Below are 11875 nucleotides of genomic sequence, written 5' to 3'. Positions count from 1 at the left end.
ACTTACAGGACATGCATGCATCAAAATCAACATGAAGTGACCCAATATGTACAAGAAGTGAACCCAAAACGCCCCCAAAACCAACAGGAAGTGACCCTGAAATCCCCCCGTTTCAACAGGAAGTGACCCAAAATAAACAGGAAGTGACCTGTTACCTACAGGAAGTCCAAGATGCCTCAAAATCAACAGGAAGTGACCCAACATGTACGGGAAGTGAACCCGAAATGCCCCCAACTCAATAGGCAGTCACCCTGAAACACCCCCATTTAAAAAGGAAGTGACCCAAAATAAACAGGAAGTGACCTGTTACCTACAGGAAGCCCGAGATGCCTCAAAATCACCAGAAAGTCACCCAATATGTACAGGAAGTGTACCCAAAACGCCCCCAAATCAACAGGAAGTAACCCTGAAACCCTCTCATTTAGCAAGGAAGTGACCCAAAATAAACAGGAAGTGACCTTTTACCTACAGGAAGTCCGAGATGCCTCAACATCACCAGGAAGTGACTCAATATGTACAGGATGGGACCCAAAACGCCCCCAAATGAACAGGAAGTGACCCCGAAATCACCCTGTTTCAACAGGAAATGACCCAAAATAAACAGGAAGTGACCTGTTACCTACAGGAAGTCCAAGATGCCTCAAAATCACCAGGAAGTGACCCAATATGTACAAGAAGTGAACCCGAAACGCCCCCAAATCAACGGGAATTGAACCCAAAACCCCCCTCTTTTTAACAGGAAGTGATCCAAAATAAACAGGAAGTGACCTGTTATCTACACGAGGTCCAAGATGCCTCAAAATCAACAGGAAGTGACCCAATATGTACAGGAAGTGAACCCGGAATGCTCCAAAATATAATACCTGACTGCAGCCGACAGCCGCTACAAACTACAAACTACGCCAACATGATTCTACGGTTGATATCACATGTATAGAGGACTAGATGTGAAATGACAGACTTGCCAGCATTAGTAAACAGCCGCCATCTTAAAGCAGTTGACATACCAGGAAGGCTCTGTTGTAGCGAACCTTCCTACCATTTTAAAACTTTCACATGGAATTAAAATAATGAGTTAACTAGTATAAGTGATACTTACTCTGAAAAAAAATATATTACTCCTATTTTTTAACTTCTGTCACACTTTTGAGTCACTTTTCAAAATGTGTTGCTATGTGCATTGTGGAAAATAATAGTTGCTATGGTAAATCTACAGCAAAAAAATTCAAATTGACGACCAGAGTTGTATGTGATGAAATGGCGCACTCGAGCGGCCATTTCTTGCATTACACCTGAGGAAACTCAACACTGCTTGTTTCAAACGACACGTCTGCTGATGGATGGAGAGATTAGGCCCAACATTTCCTGCTTCGTTTTCAGTTTAAACCGCATGCTAGGAACTCGGAAGAAGTTCCGCTTTAGCTTACAATGCTACAACGTTCGAATCCACGGGTCGTATGTGTCATAGCATTTTGTATTTTCGGGTCGTTGCTGTTTTTCCGCAGAAAATGCTGCGAATAGCGTCGCTGGCTGCAGCTTAGGTAGCTCCGCCCTTGCACTACTGCAGTTCTCCCTAGGAACGCCTTGGAGCGTTTGCTTAGGTTTTGCCAGCCAAATTAACAAACATAGCTTTAAACAACATTCTTCTAGAGTTCTTTTTTGAAGTCAGAGCATCGTCTAACATGGATTAAAAAGCAATTCGGGCACGCACGCACTTGCTCAAGATCCCGCCATGATTTGGACGGTACCGAGACGTTTACTCCCGACAGCCCGGTGCTGGGATGCCGACAGTGAGCGGTCCTACCAGGACCTTTTTGAGAGGCTCGATGCAAATAAAGACGGAAAGGTGGATGTCGCCGAACTGCGAGCGGGCCTCAAGGCGATGGGAGTGTTCCGACATGGTGCGGCTCAGGTAGTACAGCACGGACGGGGAGATTTGGTGCACTCTGGAGCTCCGTTTGCCTTGCTTTGCCACCATGCATTCCTTCCCGAAGTGTCAAAAAGTCGTGTGTGTGTTTGCAGAAAATTGTGATGAGCGGTGACCAGAACAAGGACGGCAGTTTGGACTTCCACGAGTTTACTAAATACTTGAAGGAGCACGAGAAGAAACTGCGGCTGACGTTCAAGAGTCTGGACAGAAACAACGACGGTAGGAGTTGCGACACCGCCAAAAGCTGCAAAAAACGGTTTCGATTCAGTGGTTGAAAACTTTTTAAACCAAGTGTCACTTTAAAGCAACACTAGGTAACTTTTTAACCTGTATAAAATATTTTCAAAACATTTGCGATGACAACTAGTGGAAATAGAAACTGCAATTTCTGGAGAAATTACAATGGGGCTTTGCTATGGGGAGATACCGAACTTAGACCTACCCAGGTTGATTTGGGTACATTTCAGGCAGACATGTTATTGATCAGGTCATTTCCTGTTGATTTGGGGACAATTCTGGGACATGTCCTCGTGATATCAGGTCAATGCAATGTAAACACCATTGGAAATTACATTTACATCAATGGCATCGACTTACATTTGCGTCAATGGAATCCAAGTGCATTGGCATCAGTAGAATTGACATACATGATCGTCAATGGCATCTGTGTACAAGGTTGTTAATGCAATGTAAATGCCATTGGTACTGAATGGGAAATTCGGACGTACATGGCCATCAATTACATCGATTCACATATACGTCTATGGAATCCAAGTACATTGGCATCAAAAGAATTGACATACAAGGCTGTCAAAAGCATCGGTGTACAAGGGCATCAATGCAATGTAAATGCCATTGAAGATAAATGCGACGTTTGGACGTACGTGGCCGTTAATGGCATTGACTTACATACGCGTCTATGGAATCCAAGTACATTGGCATCAATAGAATTGACACACACGGCCGTCAATGGCATCTGTGTACACAATGCAATGTAAATGCCATTGAAAATGGGAAATTTGGACGTACATGGCTGTCAATGGCATCGACTTACATTTGCGTCAATGGAATCCAAGTACATTGGCATCAATATAATTGACATACATGGCTGTCAAAGGCATCTGTGTACAAGGGTGTCAATGCAATGTAAATGCCATTGGAACTGAATGGGCAATTTGGACGTTCATGGCTGTCAATGACATTGACTTACATACACGTCTATGGAATCCAAGTATATTGGCATCAATAGAATTGACATACATGGCCGTCAATGCCATGTAAATGCCATTGGGAAATGGGAAATATGGATGTACATGTCAATCAGTGGCATCAATTTACATTTGTGTCAATGGAATCCAAGTACATTGGCAGCAATAGAATTGACATACAATGGCATCTGTGTTCACAATGCAATGTAAATGCCATTGAAAATGGGAAATTTGGACGTACATGGCTGTCAATGGCATCGACTTACATTTGCGTCAATGGAATCCAAGTACATTGGCATCAATAGAATTGACATACATGGCCGTCAAAGGCATCTGTGTACAAGAATGTCAATGCAATGTAAATGCCATTGGAACTGAATGGGCTATTTGGACGTTTATGGCCGTCAATGGCATTGACTTACATACGCGTCTATGGAATCCAAGTACATTGGCATCAATAGAATTGACATACGTGGCCCTCAATACTATCTGTGTGCACAATGCAAGGTAAATGCCATTGAAAATGAACGGAAATTTTTGATGTACATGGCCTCCAATGGCATCGACTTACATATGCGTCAATGGAATCCAAGTACATTAGCATCAGTAGAGTTTACATACATGGCTGTAAAGCTGTTGGAACGTGAGTGGCGAATGAAGAGGATGCTGGGATACACAAATACACATACAGTAGAGGTCCCTCTTTGCCAATTGGATGCCAGGAATGCGTGGCAATATCCAATGGCAGAGCAGCTATAAGTACCGTATTTTTCGGACTACAAGTCGCTCCTGAGTATAAGTCGATCCAGCCATAAAATGCCCAACGAAGAGAAAAAAAACATATACAAGTGCACCGGAGTATAAGTCGAATTTTTGGGGGAAATTTACTTGATAAAATCCAACACATAGAACAGACATGTCATCTTGAAAGGCAATTTAATATAAAACTACAATAGAGAACAACATGCTAAATAAATGTACAGTGTATGAACAACGAAATGTGAATATACTGTCCTACGTTACGGCTCGGTCCTGGCTATACAGCGAACTCCCAAAAGACAATGCTGGACGTCCGTATAATTTGCTGAATCAATTTGGTCCTCGATAGAAAACAGGTTCGCATCAACGTAAATAAATGATAATTAGGTACTATTAGTAATAAGTAACAGGTTAGCATGCGTTCGCTATCATTAGCACATCGTTCAAACAACCACACAACTGGCTCTAAGTGTCCGATCGCGGGTGGAAAACACACAACAACAACAGAAAAGATGATACACGCAGGCGTTGCCTCTGTATAGATGATTTAAAAGCATAAACAATAAAAGTAGGTTCGCAGTCGTTTATTCTCTCTCGCTAACTCGCCCACTCACTCACTCAGAGTCAGAGCTACGTAGCTGTCCGTCTTCTTCTGGCGTGTGAGCACTCTTCTTCACGTAAACAAGTGCGAGTGCGCCCTCACGTGGGCGTGAAAGCGCCACAAACTAAATGCATCCATTTTAAGATAAAAAAGTCAATAATACAATTGAACATACACTGCCAAAGGCAGAACGCGAACGTGGCCATAGCTATAAAGAGTTATTCAGATAACTATAGCATAAGAACATGCTAACAACTTTACAAAACCATCAGTGTCACTGCAAAACACCAAAATAACATGTGAAATTATATCATAATGTGTTAATAATTCCACACATAAGTCGCTCCTGAGTATAAGTCGCACCCACAGCCAAAATATGAAAAAAAAACACGACTTATAGTCCGAAAAATACGGTATGTTACATTCAGTAAACTCTGGGAGCTGTGAGTACAAGCCATACTGTATTTTTACCCTTCATATCCTGAAATTTCTCTGTAACAAGAGGCAATATTTTCCCGTTGAGGCGTGTCTTAACCTGAAAATTCTGTATGTAGAGACGTTCATAAGTAGAGGTACCACTTTACAATGATTTACATTAATTAAATTCTAGAAACTGTTCAAATTGATCAACTTAGACCTTAGAAACCTTATTGTTTGAATTTAAATAAATTATGTTATTGTATCTATATTTTTTAAACAAAATCCCTAATACTCTTTATGCTTTCACTGTTGTCTTCACGTTAGGGCGTATTGATGCCACTGAGATTCAACAGTCCCTTTCAGAACTGGGCTTGGAGATCAGCAAAGTGGATGCCCTGAAAATCCTGCAAAGGTTTGCTCACTAACACAAGTCTTTTTGATTTACACGACAATGAAAATACAGGTAGTACTTGGTTTACGAGCGAGTTCCCGAGCTGGCGATGTAACTCGGATTTCAGCGACTGTTGTCAAGCCTGCCTCTTCCTTAAAAGCCGAGTTCAAGCTAGGCGCTAACGCCAATGTACAGTTCCATCGCTGCCGTCCTCTGTGCCTTTCACTCTTTGCTAACGTACAGTGCCTTGCAAAAGTATTCGGCCCCCTTGAACCTTGCAACCTTTCGACACATTTCAGGCTTCAAACATAAAGATATAAAATTGTAATTTTTTGTCAAGAATCAACAACAAGTGGGACACAATCGTGAAGTGGAACAAAATTTATTGGATAATTTAAACTTTTTTAACAAATAAAAAACTGAAAAGTGGGGCGTGCAATATTATTCGGCCCCCTTGCGTTAATACTTTGTCGTGCCACCTTTTGCTCCAATTACAGCTGCAAGTTGCTTGGGGTATGTTTCTATCAGTTTTGCACATCGAGAGACTGACATTCTTGCCCATTCTTCCTTGCAAAACAGCTCGAGCTCAGTGAGGTTGGATGAAGAGTGTTTGTGAACAGCAGTCTTCAGCTCTTTCCACAGATTCTCCATTGGATTCAGGTCTGGACTTTGACTTGGCCATTCTAACACCTGGATACGTTTATTTTTGAACCATTCCATTGTAGATTTGGCTTTATGTTTTGGATCATTGTCCTGTTGGAAGATAAATCTCCGTCCCAGTCTCAGGTCGTGTGCAGATACCAACAGGTTTTCTTCCAGAATGTTCCTGTATTCGGCTGCATCAATCTTCCCGTCAATTTTAACCATCTTCCCTGTCCCTGCTGAAGAAAAGCAGGCCCAAACGATGATGCTTTCACCACCATGTTTGACAGTGGGGAGGGTGTGTTCAGGGTGATGAGCTGTGTTGCTTTTACGCCAAACATATCGTTTTGCATTGTGGCCAAAAAGTTCAATTTTGGTTTCATCTGACCAGAGCACCTTCTTCCACATGTTTGGTGTGTCTCCCAGGTGGCTTGTGGCAAACTTTAAACGAGACTTTTTATGGATATCTTTGAGAAATGGCTTTCTTCTTGCCACTCTTCCATAAAGGCCTGATTTGTGCAGTGTACGACTGATTGTTGTCCTATGGACAGACTCTCCCACCTCAGCTGTAGATCTCTGCAGTTCATCCAGAGTGCTCATGGGCCTCTTGGCTGCATCTCTGATCAATTTTCTCCTTGTTTGAGAAGAAAGTTTGGAAGGACGGCCGGGTCTTGGTAGATTTGCAGTGGTCTGATGCTCCTTCCATTTCAATATGATGGCTTGCACAGTGCTCCTTGAGATGTTTAAAGCTTGGGAAATCTTTTTGTATCCAAATCCGGCTTTAAACTTCTCCACAACAGTATCTCGGACCTGCCTGGTGTGTTCCTTGGTTTTCATAATGCTCTCTGCACTTTAAACAGAACCCTGAGACTATCACAGAGCAGGTGCATTTATACGGAGACTTGATTACACACATAGTGGATTCTATTTATCATCAGTCGTCATTTAGGACAACATTGGATCATTCAGAGATCCTCACTGAACTTCTGGAGTGAGTTTGCTGCACTGATAGTAAAGGGGCCGAATAATATTGCACGCCCCACTTTTCAGTTTTTTATTTGTTAAAAAAGTTTAAATGATCCAATAAATGTTGTTCCACTTCACGATTGTGTCCCACTTGTTGTTGATTCTTGACAAAAAAATTAAATTTCATATCTTTATGTTTGAAGCCTGAAATGTGGCGAAAGGTTGCAAGATTCAAGGGGGCCGAATACTTTTGCAAGGCACTGTAATTGCTGCTTGAATTCCGATTTGGGAAACTTAACGGTTCAGACCGCCGCCGCATTCTGGAAAAATGTAGCCCAGATCAATTTAAATCACATACGAAAGTGACCTAGATCGGATTGGAAATGGTCCACTTCTATGGGACTTGTCACGTTCAGACCGTCAAGTTAATGCCTCAAGTCGGAAAAACATGGAAAAAATCGGATTTGTGCAGTCAACAAGCCCACATATGGCTTTTTCTTTGCATAGTGCAGAATGGCAAAGAAAAAGCCCAGAAATGGCTTTTTCTTTGCCACACTGCCTTGAAGGCCAGCATCTCGGAATCGCCTCTTCATTGTAGATGTTGACACTGGTGTTTTGCAGCTACTATTTAACAAAGCTGCTAGTTGAGGACTTGTACGGCGGCTATTTCTCACACTAGAGACTCTAATGTACTTGTCCTATTGCTTGGTTTTGCAGCGGGGCCTCCCACTTCTCTTTCTAATCCTGTTAGAGACTGTTTGTGCTGTTCTCTGAAGGGAGTAGTACAAATCGTTGTAGGAGATCTTCAGTTTCTTTGCAATTTCTCGCATGGAAAAACCTTCATTTCTTAGAACAAGAATAGACTGTCAAGTTTCACATGAAAGTTCTCTTTTTCTGGCCATTCTGAAAGTTTAATCACACCCACAAATCTGATGCTCCAGATACTCGACTAGCTAAAAGGCAGGTCAGTTTTATAGCTTCTTTAACCAGCTAAATTGTTTTCATTTGTGCTAACATAATTGCACAAGGGTTTTCTAATCATCCATTAGCCTTCTAACGCAATTAGCAAACAAAATGTACTTTTAGAACACTGGAGTGCTGGTTGCTGGAAATGGGATTCTATACACCTATGTAGATATTACATTGAAAACCAGACATTTGCAGCTAAATTAGTTATTTAACACGTTAACAATATATGGGGTGTATTACTCATTAGTTTAATGTTATCTTCATTGAAAAAAAACAGTGCTTTTCCCTAAAAGTAAGGAAATTTCTAAGTGACCCCAAACTTTGAACTGTAGTGTATATGGCGGAAAACATTTATGTGACTTGAAGTTCCACTCTGAGACCCCCAATTTGTCCAAATTTCAAAATTGTTAGATATGCACGTGTGATACATAATTGGAAAGCTTAAAATGTCAATTTTCTGGGGGAAGAACATTTTTGAACAGGAGGGCATTTTTAAAATATAGTTTTTTTTTTAAACAGCAAATCCCTATTTGGAGGTAAGAGCACACAAGAGAAGAATTACAGACGCCATGACTTTAACGAGATATTATCGCGTACTTACCTTGTTTCGATCCAAAAACTCCATGTAGCATGTATCACAAAGTGTCAAGACACAGCTGTGAATGCCCACAGCTGGATTTTGGGGGGATTTTATGGATGAAACATGGTAGTATAACAAGGGTCGCGATGCAGAAATCGCAGACATCATGGAGTGGTTGAGATTTTCTTTTTCATATATGTACCCTTTTAAACGTTTTTTTTTTTATCTTCAATTTTTCTTTGTTTTGATCGATTATTATCTAACATATCGGAGAAAATGCGACGGTAACACAAAAAAAATACAATTAAGCGATAGTTATGAGGTGGATGTCCGTGACTTTTTTTTTTTTTTATACAGACGCCATTTTTTTCATTGTAACATAATTTGTTTAAAAGTTCAAAATATATGAGTGAATACTTTTTTAAAGTCATTTTTTATGAGACATCAATTAATGATTCAAAGCTAAAAACGACCGACATTTTGAATAATAAAATTTATTACCTTCGTTTTATGGGTGGGTTGAAACAAAAGCGGTTGCGTGACGTCTGTAAACAGAGGTTTTCAGGGTAAAACAGACAAATTTAAAATAGCTTGGCGGCTTAATGCGCCATGAATCTGCTATGGCAGCATATAGACATATTGTTCTATCAAACACAACAGTTGTTTTGGCTTAAAATACAGCACTTTATTTTAAAGAGGGGTGCAAGAGCAGAAACTGCTTTTTCAGTCTTGTCTGTGTTACCCCCATATACAATGGCATTGCCAAAAGAATATGTGTATCGGCGTTTTTGGAGTTGGACAATATCACGATTTTGGCTATCGGTTTAAAAGTCATTATCAGACAACTCTAATTGAAATTATATGCAAGTGTAAATATAACACATACTGTAACTGGTTATTGTCTGTGCGTTTGCTCCAGCATGGACATTGACGGCACAATGATGGTGGACTGGAACGAGTGGCGGGAACACTTCCTGTTTCACCCCGCTCACAACCTCCAGGAGATCATACGCTACTGGAAACACTCTTCGGTAACCTCTCCTTTACACGCACACGTTTAGTGCTGCAACGATGAATCGATTAACTCGAGTAATTCAATTAGAAAAAAGCTTTGAATCAAATTTAGCTGCTTTGAGGATTAGTTTAAACAGAGGGACGTTGTAATGGTTTGTTTTGAAAGTGTTTGCATTTAGTTTGATTGATTTAGGTTGGGTTGATTTCCCCTATAGTGGCAACAGTGAATATGACATAACTCATTTAATATGGCTGCATCTAGCTGCCCTCTGTTAAAACCAACATGAGATACATTTTTGTTCAAGCTAATATTTTTTTTACGCATTCGAAATTTAGTTTAGAGCTAAGAGTTAAGAGCATTGAAATAAAAAAAAAAAAAAAAAAACATTAGCATTGTGTAGCATTTAAACTAGCAGACATATGCTAGCCAAGTTAGCAAATTGTTCTTTTGTTGGACTTATATCCTCATTTATTTATTTTTTTATACTGTTTGAGGCTAAGCTCAGGTATTTTAATTTATTTTGAAATGAAAGTGCAATCCTGCATTGTTTGAAGAAACACTCAGGAAATTTATTTTGTATTCGCAGTTAATGCTCTTTCGAAAGTGCAATCTTAGCAAGCCTTTGTTTGACATCTCCTAACATTTATTCTGCAACACATTAAATGTTCCTAATCCGATAACTCGATTATAGTAACTAACTAGTTGATAGCTTAATCGACTACTAATATAATTGATAGCTGCGGCTCTACACACGTTAATAAAATGTTCACTCTGGTATGTGGCGCATTCAATCAACTCGCAGTGTAATCAAGTCACGTGCTCTCCAGTAGTCGACCTGCTATGGATTTTATGGATTGTGTTCTGCACGGTAACATTTTGGCCGTTGCTTTGAAAGTCCGGCTGTCGAAAATAATTAGGTCAGGCCTGCTGGAGCACTCTCACCCGGTCTTAATCCAAATTAAGTGTTGAGTGCCTGGTCTGTCACTATATACGGTATGGTGCTTGAGATAATCGCAAAAGTATCAGGTCGCTTGCAGCTACCGCACTTTCACTGCAGATTTAACAAGATTTGGAAATCTGCCTGCAATGTTTGTTGTGATTTTATTCGGTGGTAACTTGGTAGCCGGGAGGGTTGTTATTGCTTTTGTAGATGAGGCCTTGCTATTTGTTGAAATCTTTTTACATATTGTTAGATGAAGTTCCAAGTGCCATTTAATCCAGAAGACGAGAAAAAAAATAGTATTTAGCTTTTGTAAGGTGTGATTTAGGTAATCGATTAATCTGTAAATTGGTTAGTTCGAATTATCGAGTAATCGGATTATGAACATTTAACGAGTTACAGAATAAATTTTGCAGAGTGGCCCAGGAGTCAATGACGATTTTAATGGACGATGTTGGAAGCCGTCCAGTCAGCACCACAGAGAGATCCATTACTAATAATATTCACTAACCGTGGCCAGTGGATTTACAGTACTACAAAAATGAGAACTGTAACCTGATCAAAGTATGCATGTTTAATTTAAATGTTCTAAATTTTGGTACAGTAAATATGCATAGTTTTGAGTAAGTGAGTAGTCAGAGAGGTCCACTACTAATATTCACCAACCTTGGCCAGAACTTACCGGTATTCGTAATTGTGGATTTACAGTACCACACACATGATAACGGTAACCTGTGATCAGATCAAAGTCGACAGGTAGGACTTTCAATTCAAATTTGTTATATATTGGTACAGTAAAAAACGCATAGTTTTGGGTATGGGCGTAGTCAGACAAGAATTGTGGATTTACAGTACCACAAAAGTGAGAACTGTAACCTGATCAAAGCATGCATGTCGGATTTTTCATTCAAATTTTTTAAATTTTGGTTCAGTAAACGTGCATAGTTTTAAGTCAGTGAGTAGTCAGAGAGGTCCACTACTAATATTCACCGACTTTGGCCAGAACTTATACATAATTGTGGATGTACAGTACCACACACATGATAACTGTTACCTGTAATCAGATCAAAGTCGACATCTAGGACTTTTAATTCAAATTTGCTATATATTGGTACAGTAAAAATGCATAGTTTTGTGTATGGGCGTAGTCAGAGAAGAATTGTGGATTTACAGTACCACAAAAATGAGAACTGTAACCTGATTAAAGTATGCATTTCGGATTTTCAATTGAAATTTTCTAAATTTTGGTAGTCAGAGAGGGCCACTGCTAATATTCACCAACTTTGGCCAGAACTTATTCATAATTGTGGATTTACAGTACCACACATATGATAACACTAACCTGTAATCCGATCAAAGTTGACAAGTAGGACTTTTAATTCAAATTTGCTATATATTGGTACAGTAAAAATGCATAGTTTTGTGTATGGGAGTAGTCAGAGAAGAATTGTGGA

At 40.0% G+C, this 11875-nt stretch overlaps 1 protein-coding gene across 2 annotated transcripts in view; it reads left to right on the top strand.

Annotated features, from left to right (window-relative positions):
• Nucleotides 1-11875, top strand: part of LOC130929743 (mitochondrial adenyl nucleotide antiporter SLC25A24-like) — a 54638-nt gene that overhangs the window by 29293 nt on the left and 13470 nt on the right. Inside the window, exons 1-4 of one of the 2 annotated variants that reach the window (XM_057857182.1) lie at nucleotides 1285-1912; nucleotides 2023-2149; nucleotides 5243-5330; nucleotides 9386-9497. In XM_057857182.1, coding sequence (XP_057713165.1) covers nucleotides 1733-1912; nucleotides 2023-2149; nucleotides 5243-5330; nucleotides 9386-9497 — 507 coding nt within the window. In that variant the 5' untranslated portion in view covers nucleotides 1285-1732. Of the gene's footprint in view, nucleotides 1-1284; nucleotides 1913-2022; nucleotides 2150-5242; nucleotides 5331-9385; nucleotides 9498-11875 lie in introns of those variants that run through there. The other variant, XM_057857183.1, reaches the window with a different exon arrangement.

This window comes from Corythoichthys intestinalis, chromosome 14 (assembly GCF_030265065.1).
Source record: "Corythoichthys intestinalis isolate RoL2023-P3 chromosome 14, ASM3026506v1, whole genome shotgun sequence".
Lineage (NCBI taxonomy): Eukaryota > Metazoa > Chordata > Actinopteri > Syngnathiformes > Syngnathidae > Corythoichthys > Corythoichthys intestinalis.
Note: the sequence above shows the minus strand (reverse complement) of the source record. Positions and strands in the feature narration are given on the sequence as shown.